The sequence below is a fragment of the Xiphophorus maculatus genome, chromosome 1 (genome assembly GCF_002775205.1).
Source record: "Xiphophorus maculatus strain JP 163 A chromosome 1, X_maculatus-5.0-male, whole genome shotgun sequence".
NCBI lineage: Eukaryota > Metazoa > Chordata > Actinopteri > Cyprinodontiformes > Poeciliidae > Xiphophorus > Xiphophorus maculatus.
In genome coordinates, this window is record NC_036443.1 from 12,804,260 (window position 1) to 12,828,547 (window position 24,288).

The 24,288-nt window shown below is 38.5% G+C and overlaps 1 protein-coding gene across 1 annotated transcript; it reads right to left on the bottom strand.

Annotated features, from left to right (window-relative positions):
- On the bottom strand, positions 1-23,986 carry ctnnbip1 (catenin beta interacting protein 1). Its single transcript, XM_005808219.2, has 4 exons — positions 23,858-23,986; positions 13,219-13,333; positions 12,505-12,595; positions 1-2,715 (listed from the first exon to the last, which is right to left on the bottom strand). The coding sequence occupies exons 2-4, from the start codon at positions 13,312-13,314 to the stop codon at positions 2,657-2,659; spliced, it is 246 nt and encodes an 81-aa protein (XP_005808276.1). The 5' UTR covers positions 13,315-13,333; positions 23,858-23,986; the 3' UTR covers positions 1-2,656.
- Positions 23,987-24,288: the final 302 nt, after the last annotated feature.

The window sequence follows — 24,288 nt, forward strand, 5'->3', positions numbered from 1 at the left end:
TTTTGCTTTTTTAAAGTTCTTTAATGGTTCAGTTGGATTTGGAAGCATTAGGGCAGTATGGTCAGCAGCCATACAAAACCAAAAAGAAACCAACTAATCAATGTAGACTGGAAAGGAAAATAAAATACAAGGCGACAAAATAAAAAGAACAAAAACAATTAAGCAACATCCGGTCACAGTAAGAAGATACACAATCCTGCTTTCAACTTAACAGCATGCTGAAAATCAAAACAGGGAGATTTTAAGTTCAATGAGGATCTCTTTCTCTCTCCTCTCTCTCACACACACACACACACGCCCACCCCCGCACACACAACTTGATCCAAGGCTGCAGTCCAGCCCTGATGGGTACAATGTACAGTAAGACACCGTAGAAAAAAAATGCATAGAGACAAATAAAGAATGTTTTATAATAAAGTAAACATAAAATACAGACAGACCTGTTGGCTGTTTACATTGCGATGATTCTTGGAAACATTCAGTCTGAACTTGAACTTACCGCCAACAATAACAACAACAAAAAAAAAACATTTCTACGAAGCTGATAGCTTCCACAAATACCAACAATATACAAACAATGGTCATTGTGACAAGGCTGAATAAACATGATAAACCACAAAGCAGACATGCTTGGCTTTAAAACATCTTAAAACTAAATTAAATAAATCAGCATGTTGTTAAGAAATATGCCTGTTGAGACACAAATATTCTTTTTTTTTTTTTCAAAGTCCAGCTGCATCAATTAAAGATTTAACTTTTCTTTTTTTTTTGTAAATGACAAATAAAAACACATTTACAACCATACTTTTCACCCCGCAGTGAATCAAACAAATAATCTTTGTCCTAGATATTAAAACGTTTTCCTTATTTTCTATTTTTAAAAACAAATATCCCGCTGATAATAGTGCAACAGATACAGTACAGTAAAAAAAAAAAAAGAGAACAAAACAGCACACAGTTGTAATGTTTGGCGTTATGGGTTTGATTACAGGTAGTTAAAAGTTAGAGTTTGTGTGAATTTAGTGTAAAAGAGTCGCTGCTTGTTGGTTAAATTAATTCCCGATTTATTGAAAACAATATTATCAATTCAGGAAACAATAAATTACACCCACAGCTTGTTTTTTGTTTTTTTATTAAATTGGCAAATGGAATTCATTCTTCCTAGTTTCCAGCTATATTCCTTTATTTAATCAGGTAAACCCCGTTGAGATCTAGATCTCATTTTCAAGAGGGACCTGAGCAAAAAATTTGCAATACATAGCAACCTGGTTACAAGATAAGCTAAACGTACAATAAAAAAAACTATCATATTATAGTTTTACTCGTCACAATGAGTGAAAAAAAAAAACAAGCAGAAAGGATGTTTACACCTGTGTTTCATGTTTGATTCGATAACGTCTGGTAGTGTCTGTAATTTCTGATCAATCGCTCATGATTAAAAATAAACACTGACAAGAATAAAGAAAGCAGCAGAAAGATGAATAATAAATGGGGCCTCATGCACAACATATCCAGATTTAAACAAAGACCTTCAGGCGTTTCTCCTTCATAAATAGCGTCGATTGATCCAGGACTAAACTAAACATGAACGATTGATACTCGCACTCTGCTCTATCGGCCTGTCGATACCTTGTCAGAAATCCTACGGTTCATACCATGATTCAGTAAAGCGTCACTGTTTTTCTTCTTTGCAACTTCCAATTAGAAAACGAACGAGATCCAGCTGCGCCCGTCGCAGAGCACGGCTGAAGCCGACCAAAGCGGCAGACGGGGGTCGGGGATCGATGCGTCGCTAAATGAGTTTATCTGAGTCCTACAACCAAAATGTGAGCCTCATAATCAGGCCACAGTCCGGTGTGGATAGTTAATTAAATTTAAAACCATCCAACCGGAAGCAGAAAATGTCTTCAAACACTGATGCGGTCATATGCAGCTGTTCTTTTTGAGTAGTTACTCTTAAAATTAATGTTTTCACACCAGCTTCTTCTTATGAGTGACCGAATGAGATGAAGAAGTGGTAAATACTAAAGCTGGACTCCACCGGGGAGACTTTCTACCGGATCCTGAGACACGGTTGTAACTTTAAATCTGCTGAGTTTTTTTTTTTTTTTTACAAAACGAGGCCCCTCATTAACAAAACAACGCACAACAGCTAAAACCCGAAACTAACGGCAGGGCTTTTAAAAGCAGAAATACTTGCCAACCGTCTCCTCTAACACGATTATCACTTCTCTTCGCTTCGGGTCAGCTGTCGAAAAGGTCCGCCTCGGTGACCGCAGCAGACGTGACGCTGCCCGACACCTCGACGCGGACAGAACCTAACAAAAATCAACCCTCGATGCCACCACAGAAAATAAAAAGAAAACCGACAATTACCCAATTTGTGAGTGTGTTCACAGATTGCCTTATTGCTAAGGCCACGGCCCACAGTGACCCGCTCGAGTGCATCCCAGGTGCCGTCAGTAGGTGAGGAAGGGGCAGGATGTAGGAGGCGAACGCCGCGTCTCCTCCTCCTCCTCTGCCTCCTGCAGGCGCCCCTCTTCTCCTGAGCTCATCGGTGTGTGTGTTTGTTTGTGGAGTTGGATGTTGTTGTGAATCATGCACAGGGCGGGACAGTGGGTGGGTTTGTTTGGGAAGAGGTGGAGAGAGGCCTGGGTCACTGTCGTCGGTCTTCTGTCTCTGACCGTGAGAACGCCATCACCACGTCCTCTGCACCTGGGATACGAAAAAAAAAAAGAAAAAGAAAATGAAACATGTTCAGAGAAAACGAGTAAAGCATTTAAAGGAGATTGGAGAGTTTCCTTTTGTAATAAGAGATAAATGATTCAGAGAGGAAGTGATTCCATCTCATTTCCCAGTGTGTCAATCAGAGACTTTGACCTTCAAAGCCGAGTGCGAGACAAATGAAATGCAACAGACCTTCTACTTTAAAACGAGCATCTGTAAAATGCAATGACTGGTGCAGTTTCATCATATATTCATCTGCTTCTTGTTTAAGCTGCAGTATTTTAGATTTTAATTGTCTTAAAGCTGCAGTATTTCTTTAAAAGAAAAAGAAGTAAAAAAAAAAGGTTAAAAGTGCCATGACAGTATAGTCAGACATAATCTGTGAAAAGATCAATCTCCTCCAAACTTTTCCTTGTCTTCTATTGCCATGTGAAGATATGGACAGCTCTCAGTCAAAAACAACCAATCACAGTCAGGAGGAGTGTCTTAGCGCTGTCAATCACTCATGTACTCCTGGTGCTAATGGTGGAGAAACAATATTCTGTTATAGGAAAACTGTTTATCTGCCGTCATCGGTGGCTATGCTAACTAACCTGAGCATTCATGACATGCTGTTCTAGCTGTAGTAAAATGAAAATGTGTCAAATTTTCTAAATGATTCATATATGCATATACTTTAGAAGCCTCTCTCAGGTACTCACTGAAAATCACTAATACTTGAGACCTGATCTACTGTCCTTGTAACTGCCTATTTTAGTAGTTCTAACCCAATTAGTACTCAAATTAGAAACAGTCTAATATCTAAGGTTGTGCTTATTTTTGCTCTTGAAGGTTCAGCCAATCAATGTCGAGGAAAATGAGTGGGGCGTCTGGACTGTGCTAAGTGTTCAGTAGCATTGCATCTGAACATTTCAGCTTCCAAAGCTGCATTCTCTTTTAAACATTTTAGATATGTTTTACAAAAACATCTATGAATAGGCAAATTTTCCATGAATCATTTAAAGTGATGTTGCACAAAAACACTGTAGTCCTTCAAACATGGACATTGTGGGCCAAAAATATTTATTTGATTAAATAAAACAGCCCTGCAACTCCCAAAATACCAGTGAAAACTAAAGCCTGTCTACTCTTTAGAAGGTGGGTGTCATTGCCAACAAAAATGGTATTTTTAAGGGTATAAATAATTTTCTTTTTCATTTAAAACAATTTTGTTTCAAAGAGAGCCTTTCATATTGCCTATCAGAAATAAACTTGAAAGAACATTTTAAATCTAAATCTGCCAGAGGTGTTTATTCACTAATGATCAGTCCTCCTCATTCGGTTATAGACTGGTTATCCTGTAAATTATATAGTAGAGAATAAGTGGGAGACAGAACACAGAGGGAACAGAGTGATTGTACAACATTTTGTAACATTATATGAAGAAGCTCAAGCGTTTTTTTTTGCTTTTCTTTTTCCATTCTGACACCCACGGCTCAAACACCAACTCTAGTTCGACACGTGAAACGTGGGTTCTTATGAATCCGGTCGGCTGTGACCGGTGAAGCTGGAGGAAACATCCCACTGTGAACGTCGGCTTGGTGGACGCAGGTAAACTCTTCCCTTGCCAGATACACCTGCAGCGTAAAGCCGCTCGGTCGTCTTGACGGGGACGTGGCGACGCTCTGAGTGGGCTGCTGACAGCAGAATCCTGATAACCTCCAGACCTGAAGCTTCGCTGCCATTCAATCTCCTCCACTGAGGCAGCCTGAGGCGTGAGGCTGCCTGAGACTAAAATCAACCGATGTTATCACCATTAAGCATCATTTAGAGTCGACTCGCAAACATGACATGCTTGTATTTCTTCCCTGTTCCTTTTGTGCTATGGTAGATTATAATTACAGCCTCTTTGGTGTTTATGTGACTTGTGATTTATGTCAAATACACAATAAAACCTGTCTGCTGGCTTTTATTTAGAAACAAGTGATTCAGTAGTAGTTTTTCAAATTATTAAACTATTTATATGGCGTACAGCAGAACTGTTTAAGCAGCTTTCGTCTCCAGAAAGTGTTTAAATACCAGGATTTAAAGGACACATCATTAAATTAAATGTGCAGCTGTTCCTTCATATCACAATCAAATAATAGTCAATTTCAGCTCTTCTTAAATTTTCCGCAGGACAGTAATTTTTTAATAACATGCTATTGAAGAAAACATCTCAATCCACTATTTATAAAATTATTTTGGTTACATAAAACTAGAAATAAAAGGGAGGTTCTTTAAAAAAAAGGAAACATTTCCAGTAGCAGATAATTTTCAGAAATTATAAGTCACATTTTGAACAGTTTTACTGAGGGCAAAAATTGCTCTTTGGAGTGTAAAGTTTGTAGACCCTTATTCTAGACATTAACTCAGGAGAAATGAGTGGTTTAAAAATTCTTTGAAAACAGAAAAGAAAACTGTTTTGATGCTTTTACCACCTGGCTCAGTATCTGAATTAAAAGTACACAGATACAGTATTATGTGGTTCTGGTCATTAAAAGGAATAAAATGAAGGAGAAATCATGCTCGAGTGCGATAGTCTACTGTCACCACCATCCTGTGCTGTAAAAACACACCTTACAGTCTCAAGCATGTTTAACACCAAGATCAACACCTTTTCAAAAGGCTAGGAAGCCGTTCTGACAGCAACCATTTTTCTACTTAAAAACCCCCACTTTCACAGCAGCTTTGAGGAGTGCCTGTTAGGTTTAATCATTAGAGATATGAAAGTAGGCCAAGAGACTGTGAGCCTCGATCCTCTCTTTGGCACAAAGAGAGGATCATCTTCATTGGACATAACAGATCCTACAAACAAGTTTGTGTTTGACCTGGGTATCGCTTTCAGAGAGCATTTATCCTAGGATACATTCAGTACATTTTAGAACAACAGCAAGGTTAAATCTATAGGGAGAGGATGTCTTTTTCTCTTTTGACTGGGAATGATGCAGGTAAATAAAGGAGGAACAGACAGAATCTACAAGACTAGACTAGTTTTGTGTGTTATTGTGCGTCAAATTGTTTTCTTTTGAAAGACTTTAATCTGGAACAATTCAAAATGGAGATAATTTTGCACCTGGACACATCTGTCACCTTCACTGCTGCACAACTAAAAACAGCTCCGACAAGGTCAAGCTGCAGCACAGCTACCAATATTAGGCCAAGAAAAGAAGGAAGGACTGAAGGACGCAAGGACAGAAAGGAAAGAGGGAATGGAGGTACGACACAAAGAAGCAAGTTAGGATAACCAGTAGGGAGGACAGAAGAAGGGAAGGAAAAGGAACATTATAAAGAAAGAAAAGAAAGGATAGAAGAAGAGAGGAACTATGGAAGAAACCAAGAAAGGATGGACACAAGGAAGGGAATATAGAGGGATAAACAAAAGGAAGGGCACAAAAAGTATAGACATTAAATAATGGGAAAGGACATAAAGCCTGGAAAACCAGAACTTTTCCTGAATCCTTATTTTCTTTGTCCAACCTTCTCCAGTCCTGAAAAATACAGAAACCAAGTTCCAGTTGCCGTAGGAACGCTGCAGATTGACGGAAATAAGCACCATCTGAATTGTGTGGTGTTTGCGTGAAAGATTTCTCCCCCCCGTAACAGACAGTTCAGGCCAAGGGCACAAAGCGACGCGAGCCAGAAACCAACAGATATTCTCTCAAAATACTCCCAGAGGCCGAGCTAAATCTGAACACAGCGCCTGAGAGTCATGTTCGGACCTCGCCCTGATACCAACACGCGCTCTCAGAGAACACACACAGCAACAAGCTCTAGCTGACGAGATGGAAACGTCAGGTCCCTCAACGCTGTTGCCTAGCAGCAGATAAGAATCGGGCCGCGCCGGAGCCGCTGCGCACGAGCGGGCGGCTTTTGGTGAGCTTTGATGCAGCTCTGCTTCCAGCCGTTCTCTCGCCTTCCCATCTGCCTCAGGCTGAACCGCTCCTTACTTCCGCCTCCCAGACGGAGGTGAACACAAAGACCTGCGAGGGTCGATTTGCTAAAAAAAAAAAAGAAAGAAAAAATAGCAGGACTATGTCTTTACCTGATATGTCCTCTACAAATCCCTCTGTAGAGGAAAACAAATGACCCAGAGTAATTATAGGAATCATTATTTTGATGGGGCAAATTTCTATCAGCATCTAGAGCTGAACAGTCTTGTTCACTAAACCAGATATTTAAAAAGAAATACAGCTGAAGAATTTAAATTCTTAAATTTTCTATTAAGAAAAATTATCTAAAAGAGCAAAGAGTGGATCATTTTTACCGATATCCCTGCTTCAGGGTAGCATCATCAGGAACAACCTCAACACGTAGTTCTCCTCTACACTTCTGAGGCAGCATAAATCAATATTTAGCTTGCTTGAAATTAAAAAAAAAAAAAAGCAACATGAAAGCTTCGGCGAAACCTCTTAGGAGACGAAATCTTTTATTAAGCTCAAAGGGAGGCTGTTTGAAGTGAGAGGAATGAAGCGCTTTCTGCCCGTCTTTCTAGACGGAAAAAAATAAAGCAGAGAAGCGTCTGGATTGATGGCGCTGGTGTTGCAGTGGTGCAGCACCAACAACATTTAAGGTCACAATCTGTGCAGGGTCGGCTGAGGGGATAAAGGCGCCGAGAACAGCGGCGTTGGAAAGACTGTAGGGGCGGGTTATGTGAGGTTCAACACTCAATTTCCAAAGGTTTGGGCTGAAAACAATTCATCGATTATTGAAAAAAATCGTAAACTAATTTAGTAATCGATTGTTAGCTAGAGTAACAAACTCAGGAAAAAAAAAGGCCAAAAAGTTTGAAAAAAAAAAGAAAAAGTGTTTGAATGAACAAAATGCAGTAATTAAGCCAAAACTGTAAAAATATATATATATATACATTTTACATTTAAGATGAAAATCCTCCTGTCTCCAGTTTTAGCTTCATTTTTATTTAATTCACTAAATTCTTCATGTAACAACTAAGATATCATGAATGAAGAGGAGCAGAGAAGCATAAGTATAAACATTTAATCTGTGCCCCCTGGTTTAAAATCTGTATAACGGTAAAAATATAAATTAAAAAAATCCTATTTTTGCTAACAGAATTGCTAAAGAAGTCAAACAGAATGGCCTGACATTTTCAAATGTTGCTGTAGAAGTATTTTTTAAGCTACAGATGCATCCTTTGGCAATTGTTTTCTCAAGTAAGTGCAAATTTCAGATGTTAGAAAGCGGTTGAGGTGTGTAACCCTACAGAATACAACAACAACAACAACAAAAAATCACAAATTCCCATAACATAATCTGCACACACACCTAATTTTAGATCTTACATGTGTCTAATTCAGTAATTTTGAGTAAAGGAAAACATTTCATCTCTCTGAATGGTAATTGTTTCAGAAGACGCCTTGAAATGATTTTTGCCATGATTTTGCATAACTATCAAATTTAACCTGCCAAATTTCAGATCTTTTATTTAAGCTATTTAAAGGTTACATAGTTAATTCAACATATTATTGTATGACTGCATTAGTGTTCATTTTCATCCTCAACTGAAATTATTAAATTGAAGTGAAACCACCACACATGAAATCATCTTGCGCTAAAGATTTAGCTGTGTAGTCTGACAACAATTAGCATTCTCTCAGTTTATAGAGCAACTTCAAATCCCTGAAGGAAACTCTGGTTTCCATGGATAACTGAGGTTTCTCTGGCAACTTTTCCTCGCCTCTCATTCGCCGAAGCCCTCCACTGGAGGCAACTGGTTTCCTTAAGAGAGAAACCAGTGGCCTCGTTCTGTAATACAACACAGATTCTACCAACTGTTGCCTTTGTGTGTTTAAATGAAATGTAAATACCGCAAAGCCGTAATTAAAACGGTTAATTAAGAGCACCAGCAGCCAGATTACAAAGGAAACGCAGTCACCACTGCGTAACAGAATTTCTGTTTCTTTGTGTCTTAATCCACTTAAAAAAAACAAAACAACAACACAGTCACATGAGTCAAGAATAAACTAATTTACACTAAAACAAGCCTCACTTAATGGGTTCATGCTCTTCCCAACATAATAACAGTGTTCATACAAAGTCTATGGGGTCCTGCAAGGCCAAAGCATTAAGAATTCAGAACAAGGCAGCTGAATAAAGAAAATCTCAGTGCCGGCGCCTTAGCAGATAAATCCTCCTTGGCTTTAATTAAAATCTGCTAAACAATTTTTTTCCCCTCACTTTTTGCATTTATGCTAATGTGCCAATTAAAATAATCTGAGATGCAAATGAAGTGACCCATAAACAGAATGACAGCTGACTTTTAATCAGTGAGGGAATGACTGATTGGAACGGGGGAGAAATTAAATTTCTGCACAGATTAAGAAAATACAAGCAAATACTCTCATCACATTTTCCTCAATTGTAAATTTTAATCAATCATCAGATTATTCCTGGGACTCCTTGACTGTGCTGATAAGAGGGGATCCTGTCTCAACATGTTCATATTTTTCCTTAACTCTGCATCTCACTGCTGTGCACTAAAAGAAGCTGCAGCTCCTCAGACCTGACAGGGACCAACATGAACCAGTTCAGATCTATTAATCAACATTAAATCTGTTAACTGATCTTCTATATCAACTAATGTTATCAGTGGAAGTGTAATGTATCAGAATAACCTATTTTATAACCTTTAAAGATCTAAAACAATTGCATTTTAGTTTATTTTTATAGGATAATAATGTTGCCATTCACTGCATCTGAAAAAAGAACAACAAAAAAATCCCTGAGATAAATTGGAAAGTTAAAAGAAACAAAAAACAGTTGAAATGAGTGAAAATCATACAAAACTGGAATTGAAAATAATCCTTTTGCTACTGCTTTAGATCAACTTGAAATAACAATTAAAAAAATTACAATATTAAATCCTGCTGAAATGAAGTAATGGATACAGCAACATATCCATGTATCACTCAAATTAAATGTATTTATTGTGCTTTGAGTCTGGGTTGCAATTTATTGCAGTTTTCTCGTTTCAAATAACATTGTAATTTGCAGTTTTTCCACTTCTTGTAAATAAGAAGTTTTTTCATCTCCAAATTACTTTACTCAGCGGCACATCACTATTAATCTGACTATGCCAAATTTTTTTTAAAAACTTGACAGTATCATTTTTCTTGTGTTGTAAATTTATCCGTACAGCACAGTCTTATTCCTATTTCTATATTGTTGGACTTTTGTGTGAATATGAATGCTCCCACTTACCTTAAGTTCTTGCTGTGACACCCGATTGACAACAAAGCATGTTTCTATTCTACTGTACCAAAATAGGCAGCTGGGAAACTGATATACTCTGTAGCGGTTTAACACACAACTGCAAAGTGTTAAAATAATCAAACATGAGCTGAGCTTCTCGTCTAAATGTTCCCTTAAACATTTTTTTCTGAGATAATCCTGGCAGACAGATGTGCTAAGTTTCATGAAGTGCCTTCAGCAGCTTAAAATAAATTTATGTCTGACATTCAAGCATCACAATGTGCTCCTATGTGAAACCGTAAACCTTCTGTTCATCACCACCCAGCTGGAAAGACTCATCTTTGAAAAGACGTTTTAAACCTTGACAAACTTCGTCACTGCAGCAGATAATTTATCCACCATCATTGTTTTGCCGTGGTTAGGTTGCTCACAGAGAGTGAGGTGAAAATAGAACATTATTTTTGCTTTATACCAAACAATATTGGTGCTGACAAATGTGATATAAACTGTTTTGTTACTATAAAGCAATGTCTCATCTCTTCTCTTCAGCTGTAGCATCTGATTCCTTAATTATATACATCAGCTTGGTCAGTCAGATCAGCGACATTATGAATTACCTTAAAAGTACTGTGAAGATTATCTGCTGTTTAAATTAAGTACGGATTTCATTAAAATTAGCTGATTAACTGTCACTCACTGCAGCAACAGATGCTTGTGCTGTTACTGTAACAATGCAAAAACAAAAGAGTCAGAATGAAAGAAGTTAGAGATGTGCAACAGCCTTGCCCTCATTACTTTTCATTTTGTTTATGGAGTAGCTAAAATCTCTCCTTAAAGTTTTAAGGAGAGGTCGAAGTTCACTTGGGGGGTGAACTGCAGCTGCTCACTCCCCAAAACGACGGCCATTAATCCCATCAGAATGAGAAACGGAGACTTCAAGCATCTCAGGTTAAAAACAACAAACAATTTCACGTCAAAACTATCAGCCTATTTTAACACCAAACATTTTTGTGTACAACACTGGATAACATCTGGCCGCTCTAACAGCCTTGTTATTTCCTGACAGACCACTGATGCACCATCAGAAACAAAACACCCTGCTGCTGGACTGAAGCAGAAGCATATTGATGGAGCAGCTGCTGCATATGACAACATGAACTAACACCAGAAACTAAAACTAGGACAGAATGGTTCGTTCCATTTAACGTTTAAACTCATCAGTAAAATACAGTTTAAAGTTCATCATCATATTATTATTATTAGAAAGTGTAAATGGAAGAAACAAGTTTGCCAGACATTAAATATCAAATCCCATCAAACACACTCAGACTTGCCAACACACACCGAAACACCTCGTCCTTTGTGCAGCCTTGATTATTTAGAAACGGATTACCTCTCCAGCGTGTGTGTAATACCTAATCACAATACCTCGGACCAGTTCTGGACCGTGAATAATTCATGGGCGCACGAAGGACATTCAGTGCATCTGTTCTCTAATGTATGAAGAACAGAGCATCTTTCACATCTTCCATCACTCCATAACTTATAAGAGATGATCCCATTGTATTGACAAAGCAGAGACGGCAGAACGTCTGTGAACTTATCACTGATGAGGCTTTTATAGATGCTATAAACCTCCTTAAATGGTGCCATGCTTCATGTTCTGCTGGTTAATGAACAAACGTGAGGCTGTAATGAAACCTGCACAGTCTTAACTGCATCTCGTATAGGAGTATAAAAAAAGAGAAATTATCTCCACTTCTCTCTGGTAGTGATTTTATCGTTACAGAGAAAGGACACAGGCAAGGACACCGACCTAACACTTTAAGACGTTGTAGGCAATTTTCTGTTTCCAACGCCCCCTGAAGGTGTGAACGTCATGAACAGGAAAGCAGGACCTGAGACACAGCAGGCCGCTGCCTAATACATGATTACTGGACTGGAAATCCAGCAGAACAAAAATATCTACACTTCTCTGCTGGACGACTGCAGTGCTGCTGCACTTACACTGTTGCTTTAATGCAGCGCCATCTTGTGGTTTAACCTCAAGCAACCAGAGGGTGGGAGAAAAAGATCAACAGCGCACTCTAGTGGACTCCTCTGAAAAAGAATGAATGTTCACGAAGCAAAACGGCAGACCGGAGTGCTGATTTGGTTTACAGAGTAAAATACTTTCTGATAGAGAAAGAGAGAAATGACAGCGACGAGAGTTTCGCTCTTGCTGTGGGTGAGTCACTTGTTTCCAGCGATGCGCGCCGTTTGTTGGGTGAGTAATCTCAAAGCTTGGTGGGCGGCTGGATGGTTCCCATGCACAGTCAGGGAATGCGATTGGTCTACAGAGCTGTGCACTCTTTGAGAATGAGGTGTGTAGAGGGATTTTCTCTTGTTTTTAGATTAACCAGAGCAGCAGCTCTGCAGCATGTCAGAGTGGGAATGTTTGGATTACACCGCAGGGGGAAAAAATCCCAAAACATAAACATTTAAAAAGAAAAAACCTTCTAACACAATTATTATTGACTTTATGAAGTGTGTGTGTTCCAGTCTTACCCTGGTCTATATTGTGCTGTGGTAGCTGGCTCATCTGACTGTGAACCACTCCTGCGTAACTCCGGAGAAAAGCTTCTTCGCTCTGTGTAAGCTGAGAAAGAGTAAACAGAGCAGCTTTATGAAGCCTAAAACAAGAACAAACAGGCAGAAACTCTGATCCCACTGACCTGCATCCTGCTGCTTTGCTCAATAATAATAATTCTATAACAATTCTGAAAACCAATTTTCTCAAGGAAATTTTTTTGCTCTGCCACTTTCTTTTCTTCAGACATTTCATAGTCAGAAACATTTGCATGTATTTTCACTCTGCAGTCATATTTCTTTGTGTCACTGAGTTAAAGAGGTTTCTGTTGGTGTATGCTGGAAATACAGCATCCTTAAGTATTCAAATCTCTAGTCTTTTCACATTTTGTCATATTACAACCAGTCATTGGAGAAGTCACCTTTAGGTGCACATCACACTTTTTAGATTTTTACTGGTAAATAATTTAAAAAATGATTTATCATTTTCCTTCCACACTAGTTTTTGTTTGTCAAACATAAAATCCCCACAGGTTTGTGAATATAATGTGACAAAAGTAAAGAAAACGCTATAAATACTTAATGAGATACTACAGTATATGCCAGTATATGGCAGAGGAACAGAAGCCCATTTGTTCTTATCCTACACCTAAAATGTGAAAACCAGCCTGCTGTTCCGGTCACCATACTTACATTTGAACCCATTTTCTTAAGCATGAGCAGGACCCGCACTTTATGCTGGATGTACATGTCTTCAGGAGACTTCCCCGGCGCCTCCTCGCGGTTCATCCCCTCTGCTCCTGTGGCTCTGGTGACACAAAACCCAGCAGCATTAACACAAATTTTGTCACACATGTAATGTACATTAACAGTGCGAGTTAAAAATATGAAATTGTGGAGGTTTTTCAGCCACAAAGTAAGGCTACATTAGATAAGATTAGATGAGATCACAACTTTCGGCTACTGTTCATTTGCTGTAGATAATATTTTAGGTCTGGTGGTTCTAGCTCACCTTTCTCGATTTTTTTTTTAAAACACGTTCTGCTTTAAATTCTGATTTATAGGGGCTGGACAAAAAATTATTTAAAAAAATAGCCAAAGTACACACACATGGATGCATAAACCGGAGTGTGACCACATGAAAGCCTCTGCATACATCCCGTCTGACCTCTTTGAACGGACTCTTATCTTTTAGTACAGTCACAGTGCAGTGCAGGTTAGGCGCCTAACCACTTCATTAATATTGCGAGGTAGTTTTCGCACAGATCTCACTTCTGCCTCTGACCTATTTTCACAGCCAGTCTGCAGAGATGCAGAATATAGGAAAAAAGGAGTGGAGAAAAAAAAACAGAGGGAGGAGGTGGAAGCAGGCGATAAAAAGGAGCTGCCAAATCTAATGTGGGTGATAAAAAAGGGAGAAGTTATGCTGTGATCGCGTGTACGCATCAAGGTCGGCTGATGTCGCATTAAATCTCACAATGCACCAACAATGAGCGCTGCTGGATATCCAGCTTAAATCTGCTAATTGAAAAGAAAAGAAAATAAACCCATTAAATACAAAAATGATGTAGAAAGAGAGCACATCACTATGCATGTCAGGATTTTCTCTCCCCCAAAAATATCTTGTATAAAAAGCCTGAGCAAACCACAGAAAATGATGATAGTTCTGGCAATTTATTTTGGCCTCTTATCTGAACAAAGGGCCGCTAACGCATGCTGGCAGGTCGTTTGATGTTGGGTTATATTTAATTGAGGAGCCGGCTGATCAGCCCTCTTTTCCAGAACCCACCAGAGAGAGGAAGAGTGGGGGTCCTGCTGGACACTTAGTTGTCAAAGTGAGGCAATGAAATCACCCAGATCAGAGCAGCTGGAGCTCATGCTACTAGCTACAACATCTGTAACTGGAGCAATCAACAGAATCGCTTATTCGCCTCAACCTTGAGGCTGATCACGTTTTTTTATTTGGAGAGCTGCTGAAGACTCAAAGACAGACAGACATAAAAAGATGGAGAGCTCTCTGGCGTCAGTTTAGCTGCTCAGGAAACCTCCAGGGGATTGGTGGCGGTGGGTGAACGAGTTGCGGGTGGGGGTAGAGATGAAGGGAGGATGCTGGCGGCTCGTGTAGGGAGGAAGGCTGGTGGCGGCAGCGTCTTTAGATCAGCCTCCGTGACGCTTTTGATCACGTCTCTGAGCTTCAGACGAATTGGAGAGCTCGCATGCCGAGCAAAGAGATTTGCAGCGTGGAGACGGAGTGAAACTCAGGAGCATCAATACGTCTTCCTCAGAGGTTCGAATCAAACGGTCACTCCAAATAACAGGACAAAAGATGGGCAGAGACTGTGGTCACTCGGTCAAAGGAGCCGTCTTGAGATAAGATCTTTAGAAAGGTGATTTTACAACACCCACCACATTTATTGACTTCTTCTAAAAACTCTTAAATCATATTTAGATTTTATTGTAGTGGTACAACTTGGAATTTGAATGGGATAAAAACAAATCTGCAGTAGGAAATAATAGTTTTAAGAAAAATTAGTTGTGTTACACTTACTGGCACATCTGAACAATTCCTGTAAAATAAATGCAACTAAACCTTTCCTAATCAGACATAACTTTTTTTAGGATGATCAGAGTCTGGGAAAAACATGAATTACATTTTTCTCCTGAATCTAGTTTGAATGCTCCCCATCTGACACCCAGTCAGTCTTTGCAACATTCACCTAAAATGTTGAAGACAACACATTTTTCATGTGTTGTGCAACATTTCAAATGATTATGGTAAAAATCTGCCCCTTTTTGATAAAAACTATCTGATAATGTTTTGTGAAACACAAAAACTGACTGGGATTGTTACTTTAGATGTTCGAACAGATTTTCACAGTTTTTTTTTTTTTTTTTTTTTTTTACAGTTCAAGCTATGGTTAAATGTATCTTTGGGGTAATTCAGCAGTAAAGTTTACAGCGATTCAACTCCTGTGATAATGGAGAAGTTTAACTTTTACAGCAATGTCGATTTTTGGGCAGCTTTGACTGTGTGCAGTGACAGACTGATGAATGTTAATACTTCTTATCGTCACAACAGTTTGACTCCATGTTGTCAATCTTGTGGAATATTTCAGGTGCAAACAAAGTGCTGTCTAGTTGACAAAAGCAGTTCGTACAAAGTATTTTAGTTTGATTTAATAAAAATAAGTAGATATTTCTTAACACGGACGTTTTCCTACTGAATATATAGAAAAAAGGCTGGATTTGAAATGTTTCTGTTACACTGTGCTGCTGCAATAATAAGCTACATTTAAGGCTTTTCACACATCTTTACCAAGGATACCAACAGATATTTATAATAAATATTTTCCTGTCTTGACTAGGATTTCTATGAGTTTGTTCGAACCCGGGAGCACTTCATTCCAAAATCACTTGCAGTATAAATAAACATATTGATTTTATGACAAGGCTTTACAAATCCATGGAGGTTTGTTTTTGAAGCTTGAAAATCCATATTTAGCATCATATCCACGCAGGACTCTGCTTTGAGTGCTTCAGGTTTTATTTTTAACCAACCCTAAAAGTGTCACCCTTTCACAGGAATACACAAAAACGTGTGTATTGCTTGTAGTCTTGTAAATAAAACAAGGGCTACAAAAGCACAATATGAGAATGTTGGCTCAAAAATAGAAGTACTGCACGATTGTAGAGACGTGTCATCAGAAATGTGATGAGTACCGCAAACACAAAAAAGACAAAAACTCTGTCTCTTTCCCTGATGTGACGGAGAATAAACTCCGCTCCAAGTTTTTAAAATTTTTATTTAGACATTACATCTTATTCTGAGTTACAGACGAAAATGAGCAGAGGACTGGCATCATTTGCTCATCTATTGAAAGAAGCACTCCCTTTAGAAATATTTTCCTCCAAATAAATTAGCCTGATTTATTTTTACTTAAATCATTTCTTTCAATCTTGGACCCGACTGTCCCTAATTGAGGATATAAGTGGGTAACATTTTATTTAAGCCTCTTACAATAAGCATCTAATCATTCAATTACATGATTAAAATGAGCTTGATAATTTTCATTCTGATAATTAACATTATTTAAAGGGCAATTTTGCTTGCAGAGACATTATAATCCATTTTATTTATGATTCCAGTTGTAAGTAGTTTTTATTTATGTTTTATTTATTGGTTTTTGGTTGCTATGTTTTATTTTGGATATTTAAAATATCTTCCAGTTAGATGTTAAGTGTGCTCTACAAAAGGTTTATTTATTCAAGACCAATAAATAATTACAATGATAATCAATAATGATAATAAAATTATCATTAAGGTAATGATATTGGAAACAGTCTCAAAAACAACATTAATGGGACCATTTATCATCCAGCAAAATTTATTAGGAGTGACAGGCCTACTCCTAAAGGGTATTAATGATAAAACTTAAAATAATTATGTAGCTTTATGTGTTGATATTGCATTACCCTGTCACTTGTTGTTAGTCTTAACTTTGGCTGTCATGCAACCATAATTAATACTTGTCACATATCAGTATGACAAGATATGTGTGACAATATCTGTCACACATTTATGACAGATTATGATTTCTTGGTTAACATCCATTTGTCTTTACAAATAAATATTTGCCTTTGTTAATGCCAAGTTGCCTCTTTGCATTAAATGTGATATTAGTTACTGACTTTAATTCTTAACATCAGTCATAAACATTTGTGAAGAGTCCATGATCATGACAAGTGTTAGGTCAAGGCTATAGCAGAGACATGTCAATATTATGCCCTGCCCTTCAAATAAAGTTGATTTTATGACTGCAAAATAAGAAACTTCATTACAAAATTGACAAAGACTGTAATTATGATCTAAACAGACCTATCAAATCTATAGTGAATAATTATTTACATGCAACATATAAAAATCTGGAAGATACAAACTGAGAGGTGTGCAAATTTAAAATAATTGCAGATTTACCATTTTAATCAGAGTAGATAAGCTACTTTGTACAAGTTTAAGAGCAACATTTAAACCCAAACCACAGGCTGTGTAGTGTACCAGGAGCTTGGTACTATATTTCACGTCTTCCAACCCTTCAAGTACCCAATCAGGATCCTGTCAGATTCCTTTGTGTTTTCCTGAGGTTAGCATGTAGCGGTGGGCTGGCTCTGCATTAATCCCTCGAGGGACACTCAGTCTGCCTCGACTCAAACCGGGTAATATTCCAGACATAATCAAAGGCTTTCTTTAATGCTGATCCAGGTCTAATCCCCCTGAGACACACCCCTCCTTGCTTTCTCTGTACCAGCGCTGGGCTCTTGTTAAGAGTTGTGATGTTTATATCAATCAGTTAGGATATCAGGGGCTGCTAAACCAGGCTAAGAATTGTAATAATACAATTCTTTTAATCTAATCTTAATCTTCAGGGATGTAACAATTATGATTTCGTCCTAAAAATGACACATTTTTTAGCAATTTACTTCATATTTAAATGACAAACCTTTTCAATTTTCCTTCCTCACTATAAAGAATGTCAAAATTTGACGATTTAAAACACAGATTTGTTTCTTAAAAGGAAAATGTCCTGATTCTATGGGTACTACGGGAGTTAGACTGTTGTATTGTTCATTTTGACGTAACTACACAGAGCAATTTAACTACACATGCATGTTAATGTCCCAAGACTGGACCTCGCTAACTTTTAATTAAAGATCCTTCTCCTACATGCTAAATATAGCCTACCTTGGCTCAAAGTTTTGCAACAGGCTGCAAGCATTTCCAAATCCATTACGCAATATTTGCAGTAGGCCAGGTTTACTGAAAAAATATATACATACATGTAAAATTAGGCATAATATGTTCCATCAAATCCAGTCATCTCCAGGTTGGATGAGTAGAGTTTAATTTCAAATTAGATGAGGTTGAAGAGATTTGTGATATTGCATATGCCATTGAACACCGAATCTAGCACATCAGGTGTTGATGATCTGAGTCCGCATATGAATCCAAAGTGTTACCAAAGACCGGGTTTCCCCCCAGTGTATAATAAGCCTGGTGGGCCACCAGGCTTTACTTGTGCCCCCGCCAGGCTAAACATTGCTTATTTATTTTAGTCTTTTTAAAATATTTGCATTTCTTAAAGCGTTATAGTTGTTGTTCAGGTGTTAATCTTCCAATCTTTCAATAACACATGATTATTAAGTGATATTTTAAAATTTCCTGTCAACTTTAAACGTTTTTTTTAAAACTCAAAAGCATGACGAGCTGCTGGCCCGTCATTCGGGGATGAATGACTGCCCTGACACCCAACCACTTAGGCTTAGCAAGTCTTCTGGCAGAAACCTTGAAAGAAGTGAACCTTTGCTTTCTTTTATTGTTGGCTAAACAACACTGCTGTCAGTGCAACTACTAGTCATTAGACACTTTTGTACTTTTACAGTTTTGATCTGTTGTTCCTCTTGTTTTTCTGTCTTTACAGCCACATATACTCATACTGACGATTCAAAACCACAACCGAATGAAGCACATGGGTCCAGTCTTCGAAAGTGGCCAAAATAATGACATAAAATCCAATTACCGAGTTTTGGACAAAATGTTATATTTGTGATTTTTTGGAGACAGATTCAAAATTAAATAATACATTTTGTTATTTGCACAGCTCTACTTTAAACAATAGCTAATTGAGCTACAACTCTGGTAATGTGCAGCAACATGTGGGGGTGAGGGCAGGACTGTGTGAGGAGATGTATGCAAACAAAATCCTGCTCACTTTGAGTTTTTTCCAGCAAAAAAAAATTATAAAGGACTTTAAACCAAAGTAACTCCATGAAAGAAGCTTAGAGCGGTTCTGAAACTGTAGCTTTTTAAAACCTCACTGTTTTGATATGGATACCCGGACCATACCAAGTTAAAAGCCTAAACGCAATCAGAGAAGTTATACAGAGGTGGCGTTCAACATTGATAAGAGACTGGAGAAAATAGCATTCCCAATTGTCTTTGCCTCCTTTGATTTTCTCCTAAACATCTTACTGACAGTAAAAGTAGAAAACTTTGAATCATTCTAACTTCAGCAGTGTTTCTGTTTATGGGGCTCTGATTTATGAACAGTGTAGCCAAAAGGGCTTTTTACTGTTAAAGCAAAAAGATAAAAAATTTTATGCGAGTCATCCTTAATCATAACTTTGAAAACTTTTCACAGTAAAGATGTGCCGTTTAGAACAATTACTGGCTGCTTTAACAGCATCACATGATTTTTGGTTCTCCTTATTTGAAGAACGTCCAGTAATGGTAACCAAACAATCAAATGGTGCATCCATTACCAAAAGTATCAATTGCCATTTCTAAAAAGGGACAAAGATCATTTCTCAAAATCATTTCAGATTCCAGACACGCCACAAAGTGCAACAAGGGTACACATTATGCAACGTGATATGCTCACACATTTACAGGAGGTCAAGAAGGCCAGAGCCCGTCGGAGAGCACAGAAACAGTCGCACCCACCCCAGTTCGTTGCATGATGCCCGAACGACGCGAAACGTCCGGTTTACAAATCACATTCCTACAGCAAGCATGAGTCCTGCAATATGACTCGAACAGTTTGATGGCTTGAACAGATAGGAAAAACTGAGAGCAAAAAATAACCTGAATTCAATCATGAGCTGCTCCAACGTCCTGAGCAAATGTGTGAGAAACATTAGTAGGCCATGAGGATGGTGTGGCTGCCAGCTGATCAGCCTGCCCTGGTTCTGCAGAGCAGCTGTGCCACTGCAGGTACACCCACACACACACACGCCCCCACACCCCGACAAACACACACACACACACACACACACACGCACACACACTCTACCAACATCTTCTCATATCTTGCTCACTTTTCAGTCAATGGTTTTATTAATAAAAACATTTTAACATGTAAAATCAGTCAATACATTTTTAACAGCAAGCAAAATCCTTTTTATTATTTTTAATGAACTTAAAGCATCATTTGAATCAAAGAATAGCTTAAAATTCTGGCTGCCACAGATCACAATCAACGAGTCCATCAGCAATTCTCCCAAACTCACCTGTTTTTGTGCAAAGCACACCTGCCTACAAAATTGATTCTTAATAATTTCTGGAGCAATATTTGGAAAAAAGAAAAAAATGGCAGACAGGATATAGATAGATAAATGATAGAGAGATAGACAGTGACAGGCAGAAAGACATAGCGTTGTACTGCAGATTTTCCACGCCATTTTCTTTTTCCTAACTGATCCAGAGCTGGAAAAATTATTTTATCAAATGTCATACTACTCCAGGCTACAGGAACAGTGAAACACACCATAATGGATTTGAAATCTTCAAATGAATTAAAGATGCCCCCCTGTTCAGGTCCGTCTTAAATTCACCAGTGAAGATCTGAATGATTAATTTTGGGAGAATGTCTTGTGGACAGAAGGGGACGCATTTGAGCTCTTCTACATTCACCGGACCCGATCATAATCCCCACAGTCGGGCATGGAGATTGAAACTCTATGCTTTGGAGCTGTTTTTTCCGTTAAGGGTGGAGAAAGACTTAATTGCTTTTAGGGGCGTCTGGACAACATGTGCCACAAAATCTCTGACAAGGATCTTCATCTCTAAATACAGGCAGTGTTGATGCAATCAGCTGTTCATGAACGAACACAGAAATTAGAGGAAAAAAACTGGCACAGTCTGTGTCTTTATTAACTAATAAGTATGCAAATATATTAGAAGACTCTTCATTGAATAATACATATTTAAAATGTTACTGCTAATTTAAAAATATGAACTAAGACTAAACACATGACAAAAATATTTCCCTGAAGCACATATTTGATTTGCCAACACAACATAAAATTTAAGGGATGAAACATTTGGATTTCTTACATCAATTACTTTAGAGCAATGAACTGCTTATCCCTCTTCCAAAAAACCCCCAAAAACTATTATAATAATCTCCAGAGACTAAGAGTGGGTGACATGGAATGAGAATTTTATCACAATATTTTGTAGCATTAATGTGAAACGGATAAAGATGGTGATAAATTAAGTAATTCTATGGCACAGAATTCATAGTGCTACAAACACAAATACTGCCCTTGAAAAACGTTCCTATTTAAATTTGGCTTTTTTAGGATGCAATTTACCTTGAAAAAGTGTGATTTGTATATATCACTAAACTCCACAATAACAGCATTTAACCATATTTTAGTGATATTTATTGATGCTCTGGTAGAATAAACAGTGAAGAAAATAGTAAAAATAGCCCATAAAACTGTCAGGTTTTGTTTAACTTTAACATCATCATTTGGAATTTATCAATACAATGACGAATCAAAATTCTTATCATGACAATAAATAATTAATAAATGATACGATAAATGCCCATCCCTACTCTAGACCCAAGCACTCATTCGTTCTTTGATGAAATTCTCATCTGAACATTCACATCAAGTCAAGACAACACAAGTCATGCCCAGGTAGTAAATCATAAACCTGGCACTCGACACACACACACACTTCCTGGAGGTCAAACCAGTTTTGGTCCTCCAACACCATGAGCGTGCCAAGCAGACACCAGAGGCTAGAAAAGGTCCGACAAGGACCTGCTGGTTGTATCGCAGGCATTTCTGCTCATGCAGTGGCCTTACAACAATAGTGACAGTATTTGGGACAATGGTGATGAACTAGATTGTGAAAACATCAGTGATAAGTGGGTCATGTTTTGTCGTCGTCATGTGATGCGTGAACTCAAATAATATGGCAGAACTCAACAAACTTGAACAGATAAGTTGACAGATGCCTAAGATGAAGATACCATTTCCGTACTTACTCAGAACCCGAAAATAGCTAATGCTTAATTAAAATCTAGACTATTTCCATACATTTTCAGACTCCATTGAAACCCTGTGGAAAAAAAAAAGAACATCTCATCTGGTCTATGATCACAGAGCATCTATTCTCACTCCTCAGGGTCCCTCAAAGGACCTGAAACAGAAGCTGCTGCCTTAAGCTGGTCCCTTGGGGGTGCAGCAGCACGATTTTCAAAAGCGCCAGCATCAAAGCAAGGCAGAAAATTCTGATTACAAACAGCTATATATATGTTCTATGTTCTGAGAACAATTTAATACAAGTGGCTGTGAATAAGAGACAAGGAAACAAGGATATCTGGAAATGAGAAAAGGGGAAAAAAAAATATGAGTGACTGATTAAAATTATTCAAAAGATTTAGAAGTGATTTTGTGAAAACATCAAGTGTGAGATGATGACACGCTGGATCTGGGTAGCAAGACTAGGACCAAAAACGGAGCAAGTGATTGCGGAGATTGACCAGCCGTTCCCCTTCCGGTGTGGGCTGCATGCAGGCAGCTGATGATGACCCCTCAGGGAGTATAAGGAGGCAAGTGGTCCTAATCCTTCCGCAAAAATCTAAACAGCTAAGAGAATGTGCAAACTAAGAGAGGCTTAACATGCTGTGGTACACGACCAAGTGTGCCAGTTGCCAGGGGGATTCTGTGTGTTTGCCCATGACCAAGGCCTGACACCTGCTGGCTGCAGCACTCATCAATGTCCTGCTGCCAACAGGGAGCCAGCTTTGCCACTAAAAGGGCTGTCAGATACTGGGGAGTGGGGGTGCAGCAGACACTCTAAAAGGCAGGGCAGCACAATGGATCTGTGGCTGCATTAAAAATAGAAAACCTCTTAAAAAGGGTGTATTTGTGGCACTAACTTTAAGGGTAAAAAAACCCCATTAATATTGAGTTGTATCTACAATATCATGTCGATATCTGTTATAACATGTAGGAATTCATAATATATACTGCAGTTACTGTCAATTGAAATCTAATATAATTTAGAGAAAATGTACTTTCTATTAATATTTGTGGACAGAAAATGAAAAGTCACAGCTTCAGGAAGCCTAAATTGCTCCTTTAGCATATTAGTACTGCTCAGAAATCATGTTGCGGGACGCAGACAGTTTAAACTGTAGCTCTATTAGCAAGCAGCAAACCTTTCAGCGGTACCCCCGAACCGCTTCAGAGCTATAGCCATTGTTGCAACGCATATAAGCATGAGTCCTAACCAGTTATAAGTCCTCTGTGTTTTAATATCAACTGACATTTTAATTGGAGGGAACCAAAGCCGAGCCGCAGAGCTAACCAATCAAGCTAGCTCGCCTAGCATGCCACAGACAAAAGCCTGAATGAAGTTCCAGCGGAGGGAAACAGCATCCAGGTGCCGCCGCTTCACGTCCGAGCACCGCGGTACAAACTGGGGGAAAATAACCCTATTGACAAACTAATACCCGTCAAGTAAACGACAGCTCACCCCTCCTGGTCCAGCTTTACTTTCTTGTGTGATCTGTTTGAATGGGGTGTTGTTGTATTAGCAGGGCGTCCTTTTCCGGGGTCACATCCCTCCAGTCGGCAGAGCTACGGCGGACTGAATCAACCAGCAGAGACCGCGGCTGGAGCTACAGTACCGCTGCATGCCGCAGGGGGCGCTCACGATCAAGCTGAGGATATTCTTAAGCTTGAATTAAACTTTTCCCCATTATTACAGTCATTTGTTTATGGTTTTTATTCCTTCATTTCTTTTTTTATTTAAACAGAGGTGGGCAGTAACTAGCTACATTTATTCAAGTGGAAAAGAAAAAGAACAATTTTAGGAGCTACATCTTACTTTTTAATATAAAGTATCGCTACTTGCATTACATTTCTGGATACTCCACCCACTGTGAGTGACTTCACTAAAATGAA